The 22536-nt window shown below is 33.8% G+C and overlaps 4 protein-coding genes and 1 pseudogene across 4 annotated transcripts; 1 reads left to right on the top strand and 4 right to left on the bottom strand.

Moving 5' to 3' along the window:
- Positions 1-682: 682 nt before the first annotated feature.
- On the bottom strand, positions 683-4901 carry LOC124848507 (protein NDL1-like). The gene is made up of 11 exons (XM_047326194.2): positions 4686-4901; positions 3333-3432; positions 3058-3155; positions 2869-2957; positions 2581-2641; positions 2396-2482; positions 2234-2311; positions 2098-2154; positions 1926-1981; positions 1507-1642; positions 683-1261 (listed from the first exon to the last, which is right to left on the bottom strand). Exons 1-11 carry the CDS (start codon positions 4734-4736, stop codon positions 1052-1054), a joined length of 1023 nt encoding a protein of 340 aa, XP_047182150.1. The 5' UTR covers positions 4737-4901; the 3' UTR covers positions 683-1051.
- A 3648-nt stretch (positions 4902-8549) lies between these two features.
- Positions 8550-10757, top strand: LOC124848508 (Mitochondrial substrate carrier family protein). Its single transcript, XM_047326195.2, has 7 exons — positions 8550-8906; positions 9084-9169; positions 9265-9472; positions 9561-9687; positions 9789-9973; positions 10056-10178; positions 10263-10757. Exons 1-7 carry the CDS (start codon positions 8751-8753, stop codon positions 10356-10358), a joined length of 981 nt encoding a protein of 326 aa, XP_047182151.1. The 5' UTR covers positions 8550-8750; the 3' UTR covers positions 10359-10757.
- A 976-nt stretch (positions 10758-11733) lies between these two features.
- Positions 11734-13291, bottom strand: LOC124848503 (pentatricopeptide repeat-containing protein At2g15690, mitochondrial pseudogene; annotated as a pseudogene).
- A 1140-nt stretch (positions 13292-14431) lies between these two features.
- LOC124848484 (uncharacterized) lies at positions 14432-18679 on the bottom strand. The gene is made up of 11 exons (XM_047326164.2): positions 18443-18679; positions 17486-17722; positions 17300-17383; positions 17074-17204; positions 16887-16984; positions 16276-16364; positions 16082-16190; positions 15651-15805; positions 15504-15574; positions 14925-15039; positions 14432-14794 (listed from the first exon to the last, which is right to left on the bottom strand). Exons 2-11 carry the CDS (start codon positions 17690-17692, stop codon positions 14630-14632), a joined length of 1224 nt encoding a protein of 407 aa, XP_047182120.2. The 5' UTR covers positions 17693-17722; positions 18443-18679; the 3' UTR covers positions 14432-14629.
- Positions 18680-19383: 704 nt separating this feature from the next.
- ET2 (effector of transcription2) lies at positions 19384-21449 on the bottom strand. Its single transcript, XM_047326167.2, has 3 exons — positions 21269-21449; positions 20667-21020; positions 19384-20435 (listed from the first exon to the last, which is right to left on the bottom strand). Exons 1-3 carry the CDS (start codon positions 21347-21349, stop codon positions 19761-19763), a joined length of 1110 nt encoding a protein of 369 aa, XP_047182123.2. The 5' UTR covers positions 21350-21449; the 3' UTR covers positions 19384-19760.
- Positions 21450-22536: the final 1087 nt, after the last annotated feature.

The following is a 22536-nucleotide window of genomic DNA, read 5'->3' on the forward strand; positions in this document are numbered from 1 at the left end:
AGCAATTTTGTACTCTGAAAAGGACGTTTTGGTGAGAGGTCGGCATTTTTTTTTCTGTTGAGATGCGGTAGGGAAGACGAAAAATAAGAGAATCTTCCAAATTGCCAAAATCTTTAATCAATGTACTGCAGTGGAGCTCTAATTAGCTGTTTTGAGCATAGTGGTAGAAGCTGCTTTTTTTCATTTTATTGAATTGTAGATTGAAGATTTCTTTGGTGATTTGAAGTATTATGCTTGCTACTTAAAGTTCAAACAATAAAGTCTTGATACTGAAGAATTTAGTAACGTAAGTTATGTTAGTTGGGACAGACAAAAATGTCAGAAGTTGAAAAGTTAAGAAATGAGCTTGAAATGATTAAAATTGGTGGAGTGACACATTATTAGAATCAGAAGGAATTGACTATGTAACTCTTGGTCATTCACTTTAGCATATTATTTATTCTAAGTAGATTATGTCCTTTTATTATTTTCCTTCAAACACAACCCTGTTCGAGAGAAATGTTTCAACAAACTTCCTTGACTACATTGTAAGAGAGTATCCCTTTTCACATTGACCCTGAAAGTCCCCTTTTAACAAAGAACGAATGAATTGCTGGCGTAACAAAGAAAAATAAACCAACGTGAGAATGAATATGGTTGGTAAGTGTATGAAAGTGATAAAAGATTTGAAGCTGTGGGAAAGTTAAAAATGAAAGAGTCTCTATGCATTATTAATTGCTCATCTTCATAAATAAATCTGGAGTCCGTATGGAATGTACATCATATACAGCTCCCCGATTCCTTTATGACTGACTACAAATGGGATGAACCCACACACATATATATGTTATTATTATTATTATTATACCTATACATACACATATATATGTATGTATGTATATGTATATATATTCATAGCCTCCCACGGATTCTGAATTTCCCTTTCTATATCTACAATCCGCCATCTCCTCTCTATTTGTCTCAAACAATAAAAAAATCAGAAAAATCAATAGAAGAAGAAAGACTGCTATGAAGCAAAATGTGGGCTTGCTCCTCCTGGTCAAACTTGCAGTTAAACACGTGTCTTTATAGGCTTCAGTTTCAATCCCATGCTCTCTGGGGAAAGAAGTTCAGGAGAGATGCAAGATGGACTGAGCGGGCTCTTTGGGCTGCCACTGAGATGGCTTTGCCTATACAAACCATATCCCATTAGAAAGTTCTCCATAGGGACCAGCATTGCATATGGCTGTTCCTCTGTAACCATTGATCCACAACCCTGGACCTGCCAGATCAATCCACTCTTAAACATGCATCATGCATTCTCAATTTGTTATCATAATCAAACACTAGTTATAGGTTTACAGAATTATAAAGTTAACCAGGAAAATATGTTTCACAAAACCAATGCCAAACCATTTAAATATATATATATATACACACACACATCTATATTATATGTATGTATATGTATATACTTGTTATTTACATGCATGTTATACATTTACTAATGAACGTTCTTCCACGTACCTCGACCAAGGCAGTGTATCTCTTATCAAGTTTTGAAGTCATATGAATAGCCTCTGAATGGAAAGGAGAGCTGTCCCCAACAAAAATAAGTGTACGACATTTTAATCTCTTCAATCCTTCCGTTATATCAGGTCTCCTGCAAGTTTGCAAGCGAAGTTGGAGCACATAAATATGCTAACTAAGTTAAGTAAAGGCATGTTCAGATTAAAAAAATTACAAGTACTAAGAGAAGAAAATAAGTTGGTAAAATTGAATTGGGTTTCTCTCAAAATAAAATCAATTTAGGCCTTAACTTTTATAAAAGTTCTTCCGTCTAGTCTTCTAAAAACTGAAATACATACTTTGATTTTAACTAAAGAAAGTCAATTTGTTTTATATCTTTATTTTCTTATAAAGAAATTTATCTTAGAAGATCTTACTCATTGATAGCCTGAAGAAACCGAAAGATATTGATGCTCTTTCTCTCATCTAGGAGCTGGAAACAAATCGAGAGAAAGAACCAAAGTGAGGTATATGCAGCAGAGAAAAAAATAAAATTCATATTTCAGCTGCGGCAGAAAAAGGGAGGGAGTAAATTAGCTTAGCACATACTTTTCTGCAAGCTTGAACTATCTCTGATTCTGGAAATTCAGCATCACCACGAACTTCCTGTTAAGGTTGGCCACGAAAACTTGTAACATAATAAACGAAGAAATGCAAGAGGGCTAAGATCCTTGCATTACAATACCTTGCTGAAGTAGCGCTGGAGCAGACACTCTTTCAACACGCCACACACACCGTAGAAATATAGCAAATTTGACATCATCTAAAATTAAAAGCAGTCTCAGTATAGTAAAGTTATCAAACTAGAGAACTCGTGAGTGCATAACTGTTGGCATTTTAAAGAAACCTTATTATAAAACCATTCAGTCCAAGAAGGAGCTTTGCACAAGGGAGATACAAGTATTAAACCAACAACACGCTCCCTATATTTTGTCTGCATCGAAATAAACATAAGATTTGCTATGTATTAAAACTACTGATAAATGGTTAAACAGCCCCTGCTCTCTCTTCAAATTCAGATAAGGTACATACAGCGAATAGCGAAAGAATGTAAGCACCAGCTGATGCTCCCATACACATCACTGCACCAAGCCTGGACAAGGAAAAAGTTCATGCAATCAGTAAATATATCAGACACATTAGATTTGCCCACACTACATATATGCAGTGCTCTTTGCTCACTTTCAACTTTTGTGCATAACTATGAAAAGAACCTCAAGTGATTTGTCTCTTTCTACATGGAACAGTTTCAGAAAATGAAAAAGCTAACAATAAGGCATAGTAAATATATAGTAACAACAAGGCATAGTATATAGTTACCGAAAATAGTTGAGAACCTCAATTATTTGATTTGCTAAGTCTTCAGCAGAAGGGATTGGGTCGTCGGGACAAACTGCTGCTGCTCCCAACTACAAAAACTCTTGTGGAATTTCCAGATAAACTATGTAAATAGTAATGTTCAGTTTAAAATGCAATAAAAATTGCATTTAAGTAGATAAACTTACAAACCTCGTGCCCAGGAGGACTGATATGATATATACAGAAGTTATGAAGAAGCAAAGAAGCTGCCTCTGGACAGAAAAATAATCCTTGGAAACAAGACAGATCTGCCTCAATACAATGAAATAAGACAATGCCTCAGATCAAACACAAACTTATGCAACCATTAACATGCTCACAAAATACTAAGCAACAAATTCAAGAACAGCGGGGGAAAAAATGATTCTTGACATTTTAAACAAGAGTAATGTGGTCACAAGAAAAATCAAAATGACTCCACTTACAATTTAATGCTACATCTGGATAAGTGATCAGAGGAGGTTTGTCTTGATCGCCACATACTATAACAGATACAGAACCACAGCCCGTTCGAATATGATGTTCCTAGAATAATATTCTGAAGTAAGTGTATGTCAAAAATACAAAAAAGAAAAAATGGGGCAAAGAAGCACAAAAATTGAAGCAAACTTTCTAGTGAAAAAGAACGTCCCTGTAAAGCAAAAGATATCCTTTATTTTGTATGTACTCCATTCAAGTAATGAAAAAAGTTTCAAACATATATCTAAATTTTTTATATACTGACACGGCTACCCATGTGCCCCTACTCGTCTTTTTGGATGACCCAAACTAACAAGCAATAGGCCAATAGCATATTAACTCGAGTTTGAAAAAAAATGATAAATGGCATAAGTAGTGTCAGATTCCAATCATTGTATCTTCAATAAACAAAACAAGGTAAAGCCAGTGAAATGAGGATAGTGTCTTAAAATGTCATATAAAAAACGACTTTACCTAATCCAATAAATAACCGATACGTATATAAAGCACAAAGTAACAGATAGAATTAGCCCAAGTACAATAATGATCAAAAGGCTAAGAAAGGCAGAGCGATGATTCTTATAGACTGTAATGCACTTTGAAAGAACCGATGAGACAGAAAAGCCAAACCACAAAGGATCCAATTCCTTCAAAGCGATGAACATCATCATATAAAATACAGGAGGCAGAAAAAGAAAAGAAGAACCCTTGACCCCACCTAAAAAACAAAAAGAAGAATAAAATGAAAAGGAAAACAACAAAGTGTCTATAAGAAAATAACAATGAAATTTCCCATATCATCTAAACCGCATCCAATGCTGCAAATGCAAAGGTAAAATCCATTTCTTCCAAAAATCGCTAAATCCATATAAGAAGCCCGATAACAGCTTAAATAAATAAAGAAAAAACGGAAATTCAAATGGTGATCCAGGAGTTCAAATGCGAAATATCTCCATGTGATGAAGGATAGTCACAATTCAAAGAACTATGTCGCATATATATGACATATGGAATGTGAAGATCAGCCGCCTGACATGTTAAAATCTCCCTAATCCCAATGGATTGGCGATGCAAAACACAAACATTTCAAAGGAAGAACATAATGAAATGAAACAATAGAAGGAAAACAAAACCACCCCCATGACGAATTGCTCAACTAAAAAGTTCCCAATTACGCGAAAGTGTCAAGGGTTCTTCAAGAAAAAATTTTCAGCAGAAAGAATGAGGTGAAGAGAGAAATTGGAAGAGGTTAATGAAGAGAAATGAACCCATTAGGAAAAAGCTTAGAACTGGAGAGAGAAAGGCAGAAAAGAAGAAACCTTTCTGGCTAGAAGGATCAACTCCATGTCTACTGAAACGGATTCAGCCATGGGTTTTCTTGGCTGCAGCTCTGCCCTGTCTTCTTCTATCAAATTTCTTCTTTTTCTGAGTTGTTGTTGAGCTATGTCAAAATGGGTATGTTATGCATAAAATATATATAGAAAGAGAGATAGAGCGCAAAGACACAAAGCGGTTGTTCGGTTGTTTCTCTCTCCTATCTCTCTCTCTCTTCCTTTAGCCAACATTACATTAAACCTACGGTTAACCACCACCGACGCGTCTATGTGACTTGGGTCAATTTTTAACCGCCACCCAACCTGTTTTACAATGACTGAGTAAAGGTAAATACCCAAATTATCCTTTTAAACTACCAACAATAATCTCATACTTTAATTATGGTTCATACTAATAATTAGTTAAAAAGGTAATAAATGTATCTACTTATGAAGAATGAAGGCAAGAATGTGTCAAAAATCAGGATGAAACTATGTTTATAATATTTTTTTTATGTTTTGATCAATGTCTTATATACATTTATTAATGTTTTTATTTAATTATTAATGTTTTTAATATATTTAAATATAGAGTTAAGTATGTGTTTAGTTCTTAAATATTAATTTATTAATTCAAAATTTTAATATAATTTGATGCTAAAAATAAATAAATGTGATTTTCTTAATTCAATTATATTAATTTTTTTCTATGTCATACTCGTATTTTAAATTAATATATGAAGGTTTCAAAGAGATGAATTTTAATTTTACATTAAAGACTAAACATATTTAAATATAATAAGAATTGTAACCCAATATATAATGTATATGGAAAATTTTGTGATGTTAAATTAAATAAATAAATGGGTTAAATATGTTTTTTTTCTTAACTATCAAACGATTTTATTTTTCATCTCTCTTTCAAACTTTGCTACACTTTGATCCTTCTGTTTAAGGAAATTATAATTTTTCGTCTACTGAACAATTGACCTGATATTGGGTTGAGAACATTGTAAGCATAACTACATATTTTGAATTCCACCACTAGTATACTCTCATACAATAAGAATTTTAAACAAGAATAAGCAGGTGAGATTTTTGAGAATTAATAAGCACAAGACAATTATCTAACCAATAAAATTTGATAAGAGTTCATGAAATCAAATTCAAAACATAAAAATGAAGCAAATAGAAGATATGAAAGTGAGAAATGAAGGGTGCTAAGTCTACTCTCACCGTGTAAATATCACCACCACTAATAGGAGGTAACGAAGAGGTCGAGGCTGATATATCAAACTCCCAAACTGGAACATATAGACCATACAGTAATCCTGAGTAAAGTGCTAGCAATATTACTACAACAAACATGCAATAAAAATATTTGTACAAATATGAGAAAATGAGTACGAATACACTGGATGTACTAGATAAATATAACTTGGCAACTTCATGACATGTGAAATGGACTAATCCTGCCATTTAACTTTATTCAATTTTCTACTAAAATCTATGGGTTGAGACTTTTAAATTTGGAAAGTGCCCGGTTGTTAAATTTTACTTTTAAACATCATATTGCAGCAGTGGGTGCCTACAATTATACTTATCAAGGATGATTTTGATTTAGAGACGATCTTGATTAATAGGGCAATCAGATTGGAGGGGGCCTGCACGACTTGGAGGAATTCGGTCGACACGTTTAGGCTTGTGGTGGAAGCATCTTCATCTTCTTCTCCTTCTTCTGACTCTTCTACCTCCGTGGAGTTCCCTATGAAACAAGGCGAAGATTCGGTGAGACATTTTGACAAACAGGTTTGGGTTAGAGTAATGAGGCTCTGGTTCTGGTTTTACCTTGAGAATTGGAATTTGAATTGGAAGGTGTGCGAATAGAAGCGTTGGTGTTGGGAGTGGAGGGTCTTCCAACATTTCTAATTTTAAATAGTTTGTTAAAAGTTTGTATTATTCTGGGAGCACCTTTCATACAAGAAACTATGCCTGTATGTCATTGCAGTGTATATAATTCGCGAAGAGAGAGGGTAGTGACAAATTTTAGTTTGGACTGTTCAATGGTGTTTGAGACTTCTTTCGAATAGATTGCAGAACCTTGAGTTCAGAGTCCGCAGGTCCGTGGGTTAAGGACTATGTTTCTTATGAGATGCCGGCGTAGCAGTATCTTTTTGGTGGGAGGAGGAGAGTTGAGGTTTGGTGGTAGAGGGACGAAGGAAGGTGACGGAGGGAGAGGGAGGGAGAAAAGCTGAGAAAGGTTGACTCAGAAAAAAAAAATGACATGACACATTACCGTTAGCCACCTCAGCTAGTTTTTAAAGCTGTTGGTTTTGGAGGACGAAAAATTATAGTTTACTTAAGAAGAATGATCAAAATGTACCAAAGTTTGAAAGAAGGACTAAAAACAAAATCGCTTGATAATTTAGGGACTAAAAACATATTTAACCTTAAATAAATATTAAAATCATATCAATATATTTATAATTTAATATTTATGACAAAAAATAAAACAAATACTCCTCAAACAAACGTATTATTTGATTAAATTATTTTTTAATATTTATCATAATTTACGTACAAGAAATAATGAAACAAAATTATTTATAAATTTTATTTCTTAATATTTTATTTACATAATATATATGAATTATGTAGTAATATTTAAATATAATTTTATTTATTTTGCTATAACTTAATTGTTTGAAACAATTTTTAATCATTAACTTCATAAAATTAAATATTTTTCTAAAAGAAGTCATTGGTGATAATTAAATTTACTTTTTACTTAACTATCCTAAAAATCTCATGTGTTTTTAAAATACTATAGATAATATCTGACTTCACTAAATTATATAAAAAAAAGATTATTATTCCTAAACTTGCTTTATAAAGTATAAGTTTGAAAGAAATCGTAAACTTTTATGAAGTTAAACTGTCACAAATTTCTTTTATCATAAGAAAATGTAATTAATTAAGTGATAAAATATGCGAAATAATAAATAAATATCTAAAGACTTAAAATAAAAAATTTGACCATAATTTATCTGTCGTCACTACAATTAATTCCACTCTATTATTTGAGCTACCTCTTGTTCCCTTTTCACTTATATATTTAGGTTTTAATGTATTAATATATTTAACTGTAAAAAAGTAAAGTTAATATTTTAAAATATATAATTTAATTTTAAAGTTTTCATAAATGTGAGTAATTTTAGTTAAGTTTTCATTATTATTTTTTGTTTATTGAATACTAAAAGTTGTTGTACTTTTTTAGTTTAAGTTTCGAGTGCTTAAAATTTTTTACGTCACCTTATTAATTATCTTTAAGAAATATGTTATCGACCCATATTAAAAGATTTATGATTAATATAAAATGATATTATGTTAATTAAAAAATAACTTCAATTATTTTCTAGAATCAGATTGGATAATAAAGACGTACTTATCAATAACGACACAGTTTTTAATCATCATAGATAATGCCATAAAAGTAATAAAAATACACATTTTCAACTAGAAAAATAAAAATAATTTAATATTTTACATTAATTATCTTATATTATTTTTATATTAATTACATAACTTCGAATCTATTATGACGTAAATACAAATAATAAAAATTATGAAATTAAAAATAACGTATAAATTAGGGGGAGTTAACAAAACATACTCAATATATTAAGATAATTTAGTAACAACTTAATTAAAAATATGTAAAGAGACGTTATAACTTAATTAAGTATTTAAAAAAATAAAGACAAATTAAAAATTTGATTTGAAATATTACAAAGTAAGAAAATTTAAATTGCACATATATATATAAAAGGGAATAAATTTAATTTAAATCGTTAAAAAAAGAAAAAATAAGAAATGAGAATGAAATTGGTCCTACTTGGAGGCTGGGTCTGTCACCATTTTCGTCTTCCTATTTAACTCAACTACGCAATTCAACAGTTTACCAATTCTCAAACTGAATTCAATTCAATCGTTTTTTTTTTCTTTTTTTTTTCCTGTTACTGTTTCTCTCTGTCACTCTCTTTCCTTTCTCTATCGCAATTTTTCTGACAAATGGCGGAGCAGAAGAGGCATGACCCAGAAGACGGGACCAAGGGTCCGCTCGATCTCATGCCACTTTTCGCCAAGGAGTTGGTCGCCGGTGGCCTCGCCGGCGGCTTCGCCAAGACCGTCGTCGCTCCTCTCGAGCGTGTCAAGATTCTCTTTCAGGTCACTCAAATCAGTTTCAGTGTTCTTTGCTTTAAAACTGTTCAACGGCTTATTTAATTGGCGTGTTTCGAACGTCACCTATTTCTAGTCAAACGTGTTTCTGTCTTTTTCAATTATCTCGTCCTCTAAGAGGTTTTCACGTTTCTTGATTTCTAATGTGGGTTTTGTTTATTGCAGACGCGAAGGGCTGAGTTTCAGAGCACGGGACTGATAGGATCAGCTGTCAGAATTGCCAAAACGGAAGGCCTTCTGGGTTTCTACAGGTAGGTCTTTCAAACCAATGTGATCGTGATCATAACTGCTCTCTCACAATCTCAGGGGCTGTATCTTTATTAGTATCTTGTGAATTTATTTGCAGAGGAAATGGAGCAAGTGTTGCAAGGATTATTCCTTACGCGGCTATTCATTATACGTCTTACGAGGAATACCGCAGATTGATTATACAAACTTTTCCTGATGTGTGGAAAGGTCCTACCCTTGACCTTGTGGCAGGCTCACTCTCTGGAGGGACAGCTGTACTTTTTACTTATCCTCTTGATTTGACTCGAACCAAGTTAGCTTATCAGGTAAAGTATCTTTTCAGAAATTAATTCTAATCTATTTTTTTGGAAGAAAAACTTTTAAGCTTTAATTTGTTTGTATTTGAAACTGCAGATTGTTAGTCCAACAAAGTTGGGTGCTTCGGGGATGGTTAATAACGAACAAGTTTACAGAGGGATCACTGATTGTCTTACAAGAACTTATAGAGAGGGTGGCATCAGGGGTCTCTATCGTGGAGTAGGTACGAATTTGAATCAGCTTATTTCCATTTATCGTATTTTTGTATCGTATATCACTGTTGCATTTGTAATGTAAACCTCCTAATTTTGTTCATGGCAACAGCTCCAACTCTTGTTGGAATATTCCCGTATGCGGGTTTGAAATTCTACTTCTATGAGGAAATGAAGCGCCATGTCCCTGAGGAGTACAATAAAAGCATCATGGCCAAACTGACGTGCGGATCAGTAGCAGGGTTATTGGGTCAGACCTTCACATATCCTCTTGAAGTTGTCAGGAGGCAAATGCAGGTAATATTCGTCTCCCGATCACCCAGGGACTGATTGGTAGATATTAAATAACAGTGTATTTATTTGACAAACATATGGCCAGATTCAAAAGCTCCAACCGTCTGACAATGCCGAATTGAAGGGGACTTTGAAATCTATTCTTTTGATTGCCCAAAGGCAAGGCTGGAAGCAACTATTTTCAGGGCTGAGCATCAATTATATAAAGGTGATACAACTAATAGCTTATTAAAAGTAACAGACAGACACTCAAATCGTTCTGTATGGCTAATTGTTGAATTTTGTGATTCAGGTAGTTCCATCTTCGGCCATAGGCTTTACAGTTTATGATACAATGAAACTATACCTGAGAGTTCCATCAAGGGAAAAAACTGCAGTTGAAAATTGAAATGGTAACCAACAAAAGAATCAGCCGAGCATCGTCGCAATTATTTTTGGTATAAAATGGGCCCCCTTCCCATTTTAGCATGCTAACTTCCAATAAGCTTCAAATTGGCTTCTTGGTCTCATTCAATTTGACTACCATTCATACATAATTGCTACTGCACATTGCATTCTTTCAAGTTGTACAGCGAGATGGAGCTTATATTCCATCTTCAAATAGGATAGAACTTGTACTGTTCACCTTACCAAGGAATGATCCCTTGTCTGGGTTTCATTCATATTGTAGCCTGCATTCTTTCCAGTTGTACAGCGAGATGTGGCTTATACTCGATCTTCAAATAGGATACCACATATACTTGTGTTCATCTTGACAAGGAGTGATCCCTTGACTGGGTTTCGTTCATTTCTTCAGTTGAGGAAATACCTTGTATGCTGTTTAGATAGGAAAACCATGTGCCTATTAAATAAATGATAAATTCAGCCGTTTGAATGAGGAAATAAAGAATCATTTAGGTCTTGTTCACTTGAATCGATTTGGGAGAGAGTAATTAAGGAGATTTGAGAGGATTTGAAGATAAATTTTGTTGTTGTTTATTTGAGTGAATTTGGAGGTAAGTGAGAATGAATTTGGAAGTAAAGTTTGTGAGAATTAGTGTAGGATTTGATTGACGTGACAGATTACAAAATTTACTTCCAGATTCACTCTCATTTACCTCCAAATTCACTCAAATAAACAAAAAAAAAATTTATCTTCGAATCCTCTCAAATTCCCTCAATTACTCTCTTCCAAATCCATTCAAGTGAACAAGGCCTTAGAAATGCTGTTGATATGTAATACCTCCTCACTGCATTTGGTTTATTCTAAGCAGTCTCCAGAATTCTATTACCTTCCAGTTTCCGTGGTCAATTGTTCTCAACTAAATACGTCATATACTTCAGGATTTAACATCACAATATACTGTGGGAAGGAAAACTAATCTTGAGAGAGTTCTACTTAAATTATAAGGGCGACATGGAACACTCTCCATATTCCATCTATAGGATTTACATGCTATCTAAATTTTAGATCACTAGAAGTACATTTAATAGCATATTCCAGGAGCCAACATAAAGAAATATTCAGTATACCACCGATTGATTGTTACACGGAAATTGAGCTCGCTGTCAGCCACTTGGTGTGTGTTTGGATACACATCCAATGCTCGCCTCTAGCAATAAAATCAATATATATATATATATATATATATATATATATATATATATATATTTCTTTCTTTTTTTCAGAAGCAACAGTGTAAAGGCTTCCGCGTCATGTCTGTGTAGACATGGAATCAAATATGCAGTTACCTTTACTAACAATCTCGTACCACAAGGAGAGAGACACAACGCAGGTCAATTCATTGATGGAACAAAAACTTCTTTGATTGATCCTTACATATTTGTCTGCAAATAAGAAACAATCTAGCAGTACAACATCAATAGTATGTACAGTTAAGCACTTTTACCAACGCTACCAATAATCTCCACAGGAGCATTTTCCGTCTTTAAAATGATGGAATCGCTTGTTATCCCGAACAATTAGCTCCCTTCCAACAATCTTGGACATAATTTTGATTGCATTGTGGCAGTCCCCACAGATACGTAGGTTCTTGATGATTCTAAGTGTTGTCCTTGGGGGTGTACTGATGAGACCATAAGCAATTGCCAAACGTTCGCTATGATATTGCAAGGCCTTCTCTTTTTCCTCCTCATCAATGTCATGGAGGACATATCTTGTATCCGGCACATAACCGGCTTCCCTCATCTGGCCACTCAAACCTCCTAATTTCTCATGAGCCTCTTCTTTATACGGAATAGAATACCGATACTCAGTCACCCTATTCTTCTCCTCTAGCATGTTAATATCATGCTGCTTCTTTCTTGGAGGCATAGGAAGTTTATCAACAATAGTTTTTGAAGGATCAAGATACTTTAACAACTCCTCTGCACGATCTTCAAGATCTAAATTTCCATGTATTCGAGCAAAATTTCGAAGAGACTCCCAACCCTCAGCTCCAACCTCAATTGGTATCTTCTCAATGAACTCCTCAGCTTCATTCAATCGACCAGCATTCCCCATAATGTTTATAACCTCCAAGTAATGCTCCACTCTTGGAACTATTCCATTCTCCTTCATTGACTCCAAGTGTAAAAGCCCTTCTTCCACAGCTTCTGCCTGTGCGCATGCAGCCAAAACCAATTCAAAAGTTTGCCCATCCAATGGCACCCCCGCGTGCTTCATCTTCTGAAAAGCCAGTAAACCATCACACGCTAAACCATTAGCCGTGTACCCACCAATCATCAAATGCCACGAAGCGGTATTTCTCTCTTGCATTTGATCAAACACTCGGCGTGCATCCTTCACACTGCCACATTTGCTGTACATTCCGATCAACCTGTTGCTCAGTTCAACGTCCCCACGAAAGGTCGATATTCTCAGGAATTCATGGACCCTTTTCCCCAATTCAAGCGACCTTGTATGCTCACACAAATTCAAGAGCGCAAGATAAACGCGGTAATCAGCAGTAGCACCTTGACCCATGAGTTCCATTACTCGATCGTGCTTACCCTCTTCACACAGGGCCACCAAGTCCACATTCAAGGGTAACGAGGCGTTTTGGTTTTGATGATCAAGCTTCAATTTGGGTTCTATGGGATGGTTCCCCTTACCCAAAGGAGAGGTTTTGTAAGTGGAACGGCTAGTATTGTTGCCGTTTCGGCGCCTGCTGGAATCAGGAACTGCGTAGGTGCAGATAGGAATGGAGGTAGAGGAATGGGTGAACACGACAGAGTTTGCTGCGCTTGAAATGGATCCCACAGTAGCCATTGATGTGTGGAGTTTGAGCTCCATGCTTTCGGGGTAGCGATGACTATCGGAAAACAAAATATCTGCTTTCGCCTTCAAATTTAACTTATCGCTCTGGCACTAACTTTCTGAAAAAATAGATTAATATTTTATTTTTTTTACAAAATTCAAGATAATCTTGTATTTTTTTTTTCAATTCAAATTACGTTTTTCACCATTTTACATGTCCTGTTACAAGATACAACGTACAAAGAAAGTTATTTTTTCAAGAAATAATTCATATTGTCGTCGTAAAAGCTTTTGTTTATCACTTTAATAAGTTACATAAATTTTTAAGCAACTCGCGTGATTTGTCTACTTAAATCTAAATAATCTATAATAAAATTTAAAAAGTTACTAGAAATTTGTGTATATAGTTCACTTTATGAAAAAATAACTTCCACTGTAATAATTTGTATGCATCTTCTAAATATAATAAATTACAAGAACTTAATAATTTTTTTTTATTTTCATATAAATCTTTTACTATGTTTTAAATAATAATAAATAATGGATTGAAAGACAACAGTACACGATAAAACGGAACAAATACTCTTCTATTTTATCGTTGGGAAAGAAATGACATATATTGTTATCGAATCTTAATTTCTATATTGTCTATACTTTAAATATCGTTATATTTTATTTATTATATTTCCTTACCGTATATGAGGATAAATTAAGCAGAAAGTGTGGTAAGATGGAGAAAATTCACTCACTTTTGTGGTTAATATAAAGAAGTTACTTTATAAAAAAATGAGATGAAAACTAAATGTAGGTATTGATTTAATAGAATTAAACCATTTTTGTTTGACATATACATGGTAAAATTTAATATAAAATCCATTTTCTAAATGTCATAAGATAAATGAATAGATACATATTCAAGGTTAGAGTAAAAAAATAAATTATGTATATATCTTCATTATATAATGTTATAAATTATTGATAAAATTATATAAATAGATTCTTATTTGAATATCTACCAATTAAAAGTTTACATATCATATTAATATTTAGAAACCCATATGAAGAATTTTTTAAATATGGGGATAGATTAAATAATGTAACGTAATTAATCATAATTCTTCATCACCAATTAGGTTTCATCTTTATATTTACAAACCAAATGATGAAATAACTTTTCACCCTTGACTACTACTCCATCTCAGTAAACTACTCACTACCTCCTCTTTCTCGTAAGTGTGATCTTTGTCACAAAATTTATAATAAATATATTGTAGCAAGGATGCAAAAAGCCTATGTGAGTAAATTACAAAATCAACACTCAATCCTCAAAATCGATGGTTGAAGTAGGTAAGCCCTACTTCAAACTTCTGAACCCAAAATTTTAAAAAATAATTAGAAAAAGACACTTCCCTGTTATTTCCCTATAAGCCTGTGGAAGGTGAATTAATTTGAACCCAGGCAAATTCATGTTTGTAAGGCAAACTTGCATTGCAAGAGGCTTCACATGCGTACACCACAATTGAAGCCCAATCCAGAGAATCCACTTCATTGTCAACGCCGAAGTAGTACAGCAGCTGCGGCAAAATCTGGCACCACCCACATTAACAACTCAGTATCCAAAGAAATATACAAAACATTTGGTTGAGCAAGCAAAAAAACAAAAGTTTTACATGTAGAACAACATTCAGCTTCAACCAGTATATCTAAAATAAGTACCTGAAATTCACAACACATAGGTCCGCTGCAGTAACTACATCTAGGGATATCAGCATTTGATGGCCGACCACTTGAAAGAGGCCATATTGGCTTAGCATTAGTATTCCTATAATACCTGATTTACCAAAACTGTAATTAGACCCAATATATTGATAAATCCAATGCCATCAATTTGGTTATCATGCAAATTAATCCTTTTGAACACACCAGTACACAATATGATTATAAGGAAATGCACTTTTATAAGGGCTGATAGAAATTTGGATTCATAATTTAAATTCTAAATTGTCTCCATACTTATAATTTAATAAATAACTTAACTAGTGTTAAGCTAATAGTTAACACTTCAGCTACTTTTGTTCCAAATGCTGGATCATAAAAAATGTTAGGCTAATCAGAGACAAGTAGCAACGAAAATATTTCCACGACTTTCCTGCTTACTTTAGTTTTTATCTCAAAAGGCAAGATATTATATTTGTCAAACATTTTCACCCATCCCGTTTAGTAACTAATCTGCCTCCAAGGGCACACAAGGAAATTCACCATAGTTAAGCATTCTAATTTGGCGAATCTTATCACCTTAGCACTTGTTCAGGGGCCTTGTCGATGCATTCCTGGAAGGAGGCCCAACTCTTTTTGTCAGCGTCACCCTGTTCATAAGCAATACAATTAGCGAATAATATACATAAACTAGAAACAATCTTATTAAAATGATAAAAATTATACCTGAAAGCTATCAAAAATCGAATTCATTGTGTCATCAGTCCTGTTCCTTGAGATCAAGGAATTAGACAGCTTATTTTCCTCAGACATGTCTCTATTATATTCACTTTCATCTTCAATTGTGATCTCAAATTCAGGCCACAGATTCTTGCTTCCACCTGAATGATAGTGAAGAATGATCTCAGGTGTAAACTAACAAGAACCTAAATAGTAGATGTCAAAAATTTATATAGTGATGTACATGTTTTATTTCGGAATGGATTTAGGTTTCATAAGAGATACAAATCTAAATATCTTGTCAAAGTGGTTTTATGTATGAGCAATATTCTAATCAGTTTCAGCATTTTTAAATTTCATCTAAAAGTGACTAATGATTTCGCTATCAAAAGCAAATAAATATTGTAACAAAAGTACACAACTTTAAACCACTTGACCTTTATGTGACTCAAGCAAGGTGGCTCCACTTTTGTTGGATCCAGAAACAGGCGAAGAAATTTGTATCTGAGGACAAGCAATTTTATGTCCTGCGCGCCAACTCATAACCTGTGAGTTGGATGAGAAAAAAAATTATCATGGGAATCAAATTTGTGGAAGAAAACAAACAGATACATTAAATTAATTCCATTACCTGGTGCTTCTCAGAGCAATACCGTGTCTGTCTGCAGCTACTACAAAGCTTGTCTCCCTTCCAAGTGCCACACCAATCACAAAGAACAGCTGAAAAATAAGCACACATTCTATCAAAATCGAGCTAAATTCAGGACAATTTGTTTCATAGAATACACCTACATGTAGTCCAACACTTAAGTCATCAAAAGTGTTAATCCACTTTAATGAGAAAGCACGACATACATTACTTATATATTACAATACATCTATACAAGTGACCTGTTCAGGTTGAAAAATTATGTTAGAATGACATCAGATAATTTTTTTTTCCTGATAAAAGTGTGGTCCCACTGTGTGCAGTATCAGATCGTGGTAATGAATTCCTTTTCACTTCATGCAGGACTCCTCAACACTAGTACTCAATACTCAGTACACAAAATGAGATAATCATGAGTATAAATATCCAAAAATAAAATACACAAACACAAGCCAGAAGGTAAATAAGCATCTAAACAACAGAAATAGCAATCTCTCTTCACTACCAAAGCAGAGGATCTCTAAACAACTACAAACATGAATGGGATTATTATCAACAAATAAAGTCAAACTATTATAATGGTGATTACCAACCTCCACAGCCAGCAGGTTTGTGACTCTCATTATACTGAGGGCATTCTTGAGAATAAAATGGATTAACACGTTGTAATTGACAACGGAAGACCTTCACACTTTAATTAAAACATAACATAATCAGACATAAACAATGAAAGGAACTAAAACAATGGAAAGGGTTGTGTAAGAGAGGATGATTCCTTACCTTCTAGACGGCTTCTCTGGATGGTGTTTCCATTGCTCATGTTGATCCCTGAGGAGGCATTTCATAGAGGGACACATAAAAACATACAACATTCGGTGAAATGCAGTTTCCTGCTCAGTTGGTGCATAAACCTAAAAATTCAAGGGTTTAATACAATATGTCACAATGCACAGGTATAGCACAAAGCATACATATGTCAAATAATCGTGAGGCATGAACTTCATACCTGAAGTAAGAATTGTAAAGGTTCTCCACAAATGTCACACACAAATGATCCCCCTGATGGTATATTCAAAGGGTCAAGCCAAGCCTGTTATTCACATCACCTGTCAGAAACTGGCACTTTCTTTGTACACCCAATAAAGCAAGATAGAAGTAAATTGTAAATGAATTCAATGAAAAGGTAAAGTACAGGGACTCCTCCAGCTTTGCTTGGGAAATATTGACGTTGAAGAGACCATTTATTCTTTGGCTTGTCAACAAAGCCAAGTGTGATGGGTTCATGTTCTTCTTCTTCATCATCGTCATCAACATCATCATATTCATCTTGATCTTCTACATTGTCATTCTGCATAGCCTTGAGCTTGTCAACCAGATCTCCAATGGCATCAGTATCCATGTGTTTAGGAATGGAACAGAAAGTGCTAGTCTGCGAGATAGTGAAGACTGAGTGTTTAGGTAGCATATAAGATTTCATCATTAAACCAGAAATATATAGCTGTAAAACTGATTAGAGACTGGAATATCTGATCAAGCAATCTAACATTGTGAATCATGCAGCCGAACTTAGATATAGAAAAATAGCAGAAAAAAATATTTAAAAAATTGTTCTCATAAAGCCTTCTATATTATTCACTTACTATATAATAATATATAATAATATATACATATATGTCTTCTAGTCTAAGATTTCTAAAAAAACTTACAACCTCAAATAGTGTTCCGTTCAACCACCTGCATAATCTTTTGCTAGTAACATACAATCATCGCAGAGGTGAAAATCACACAACCACAAAAGCATGGTAAGCTAATGAAAATTTAACAATACTACATAAAACAATATTATCATCAGCCCAGAAACCAAATAGTTCAACCATACATATTTAATCTCCTACCCTTTTATCACACTCTCTCCATCTCTATCAAAAATTTGATTCAATAATAAAAAATTGACTTTGCAAACAGTATTTATTATCAACTCTAAATCAACAATCAACAATAAGAATCAAGTGTCTATATAATAGAGCCCTCACGGCTCATTCATCACAACACAATCCTCGCGACTCAACCCTCTTGACTCAAACATAATATAAACACTTGACTCGTGCAAGGAAACAGTAGTATTCTAAATTCTTAGTAGCTTCCTTACCTTAGAATAGTTCTTCCTCAAAACTGGTGACTCGTGCAAATCACTGTTGGGTCGGCGAACGGCGGCGGCGGAAAAAGGGGAGGATGGTGATCTGAAATACGGAACTGGGAGCACCGTCCAACAGATGCAGCGAGAAGGGAATGACAGTGATGGCGGCGGGACGCGGGGGGGAGCTGCCGAGCTGCCGTTGGTGAGTTTTGCAAGGAGAAACGTATTCTGAGGGTTTTGGAAGAGAGTCTTCACCTATTTCATATTTATTTTATTATATTAAATAAATATCTCTTAAAAAAAAAATACTAAAATACATGAAATAAAACCCCTGAAATTAAAATATCATGTGTGTCAGATATACTTAATAATAAAAAATATATTTTTATTATTTATGATCAATTAATCTTATCTTAGTACTTTCCTTCAAGGCGTGGCATGGAGGGAGGAGATACTCAACTTGGATGTTATTTGTCAAGTATTTTAATTGGGATATTTGCATATAGTTTTGACTATGACATGTTTGCGTTAAAAATAACGATCTACTAATAAATGTATTTTGTATGCTCATGAAAAAATAGATTTGAGGTAATATGAATGAAAAATTGTTAATCACAATACACTTCAATGGTTTTGGAGTAAGAAACACCAAGATCCAATAATTCAGAAGAGTTCAAAAGTAGCAATTATCATGTATTGAAATTCACCTTTTTAGAAGAAGAAGAAATCATGCGTTGCTCTTTAGATTTTCACGAGATACGAGATTGTTCGAATGTAATACAATAATTAGTAGGGAGTAAGGATAATGATACTTTCACAACATTTATTTTATAATAATTACATTTATTTTATAATATTTTAATATTATGTATGTGTATTGGTACAAACTTATTCCAAAGTTAATAATAATAATCATAAACATCAACATGGACGATCACAGAATTACAAATAAATGGTGTGAAAATGTTGTAAAAAAGTGTTGTTAAAGTATTGTTGACAACTTGTCCAATTAGAGTCGCAATAAGTATTGTTGAGCACATTTCTGACCATAATAAACAATCATTAATCCTACAATACAACAACAATGGGAAACAACTACTATTACATACTTCCTTGCCTTCAGAGAATTGTAAGTGAAATTTCCCTAATACAAACATATTTCACCCTTCCAGCATCTGATCAATGCAGTTTCTGCTGCAAGAATATTTTTATTACCTACAATTGATGGTTTGCCTTTTGAATACATTCAGCTGTGCAGCAATATTCTCTGTCTAAACTTCAACTAACTCATTTTGGAGTTTAAGCATGGAACTTGTACAGGCAGTGCTGGTTATTTCTGATTTACATGAAAGGATGCATGAATTCTTCTTCCTTTGTGCTCATGGCATCTTTTTCTTCCTTTAACTGGTTGTCTTGTACAGGCAGAGCCATCATTTAGGATGATTCCACATACATTTGTGTCTGTCAGGCTTTCATCACCAGGACTCCCAACCACTTTTTGTGAAACATTGCTCTCTGACTTGGGTACCCTGGTTGCTTCGGCAATGGAAACATTAGCTCTCATTCCTTTGTGTTCGGGACACCTCAATCTTTTCTCAGCTGGTGGCCTTCTACAAAACAAACCATCACCCAATGCCACTCCACAAATTTTAGCATTCTCCTGCTCCTGAACGACACCAGTGGTACTTTGAACTATCCTAGGACGTGATCTGTTAAAACTGAATACTCGAGATAGGAAATTATAGCTGCCATTGTCTGCTTCATCTAACTTGTCATCTTCCTGAGGTAGCTTGCTTGGTTTAATTCGGATGCCCACTTGCTTCTGAGTGAATGGTAGTAGCACTTTGGTCACATCTGAAAGTGTTCTAGTGCCTGAAGCAATTTTTTGAAGCTTTTGAAGAATTTCTTCAGGCCTCCGGATACCATTACTGCTTGTGTTCCACGCATAATCAAATATACTGAGCAGCCGAGCTTCTGTTCGCAGAGCATCTTCCTTGTTTTGCATCTGCTCAACAAAAAACATGGTTTGCTCATGAAAACTTTGCATTTCTTATTATGCAAAATGCAAATACACATTTCTTCAATCTTGAGCGCAAAATTTCACAAAAAACGCAACAATCCACGTCAAAGTATATACTTTTGTTAACAGTATTTCCCCAATAAGAATGTTCATCACTTCATCAGATACTAAGCCCAGACATAAGAAAATCACATGAAAAGTGAGATATGTACTTACAGGAGCCCATCTATAAATGATTGAGAATCCTTGTGAAAACACATCCTCAAACAAGGGGCGCCCCTTTTGGGAAGAAGAACCATTCGAACAGCCACTGTGCAGATGATCACCTGTTCTGCCATAACGCTGGAGTCTTGTTCTCACATTGTCAGCTTCTCCAAGGTAAACCACCACTATGCGGTGAGAATGAGGGGTAAGCTTTGAAATTTCACGCCCCAAACCACCATTGGACACAGCAATTCCAAGCTCATACACCCCTGGATTCGATTCCCGAGGGAGGTTATGAATCCTGTATTTTACACAACCTTCCTTTCCTTTGGAATGATCTTCCCAATCAGAAGGGCCAATCAGTATCTGAAACCAAAGCAAAAGCAAAAGCAGCTCGTAACATGAACATTCCATGTCCATAACAGCCTCGTCAAATCAAACAGTAATTAACCGTCTCCTCTACTTTTAGTTTGAGGGTAAAGCAACAAACTTTCAGCAGTGCCCCCTCGGAAATAGTGGATTTTGTTAACACGAAAGAGAAACAAACGCAGATTCACATAATTAAGAAGCATAAACACAAGACATAATAAACCGAACAAAGAACAAATTAAAACCTTCCAATGGGAGAAGCTGGAATCGTGTTTTGTGCGGTTGCATTGTTCCCTCTTCAATCTTGAGTTGACCAACGCCATCATCACCAAATAGCGCCGTCAAACGCCGTGGATGGATGAGTTATGGCCGTTGATGAAGCTGCTTTTTTGCTTCTTCCATTTAAAGCTTCCAAATACTATGTTTCTTTTTACTATTTTATTGACCAAAAGTGCCCTCTTATATCGTATTGCTTGCCCGTTCCATCTTTCAAACAGCAATGATGTGATCATTATTTATTATTTTTAATATACCTTAATAAAATATTATTTTTGAGTTTAACATGAACCAATAAGAAATGAAAGTTAATATAACATTTAATTAATATAATTATTATAAAATTTATTCTATATGCAAGTTTGTCATTAAATCATTACCAAAGTAATTCACTCTATTAATGTATACATTATATGCTTTCATTACCGTGTGCCAGTTTGATGGTTTTCATGATAATAATATTAAATAATTTAAAATAAATTTTGACCAATAATTTTTTTTTACCGTTGGGCTATGTAAAGTATTATAAATAATTAGTAGGATTTATTAAATACACTTTTTTACTTGTACAAATTTAAATTTGTGCCATTATGAGAAATTTAATTTATTATTTTCAAAATTTTGTATTTGCATACATATAAGTTCATTTATATATGTAATGAAAATATTAACTTTTATTTAAAAGAATAAAGCCATACATGTTTGTTAGTAATGGTGGGCATAACGGACTTTTTGACTTGAACTTGTTTTTGGGTTTAATGAATAGAGAAATTTACAATTTTGAGGAACATGAAAAGGTTTTAATTACTAAGAAAGATGATATAAATTTTAGTTTATGAGAATCATTGGATTTTATTTAACGCAAATAAATGCTCTCAATCTAATGGTAAATAACTATTCTTTTATTACTAAGTGACTATTTGCTCTTTTTTGACTAATTAATAACAATAAATCATGTTTTTAAAGTAAATATTGGGAATAAATGAGATAAAATCATTGATATTATACTAGCAATTTTAACCTTTCACTTTATTCAAAAATTTTAGTTCTCAAAACAAAACTCATAATCTAACCGACCTTTTCGTATAAAAGAAGGAAGGAGAATAATGTTTGAAGAGAATAATATTTAATGAACACTCTTTTCATACATAAAGTTGATGAGCAACATTCTTAACTTTTAATGAAACATTTTTTTTTTTAGTTTCGTCTCACATAAATAAACAATTACTATGATAGT

Source organism: Vigna umbellata, chromosome 4 (assembly GCF_029865625.1).
Source record: "Vigna umbellata cultivar VRB3 chromosome 4, Vumbellata_1.0, whole genome shotgun sequence".
NCBI classification, from domain to species: Eukaryota; Viridiplantae; Streptophyta; class Magnoliopsida; order Fabales; family Fabaceae; genus Vigna; species Vigna umbellata.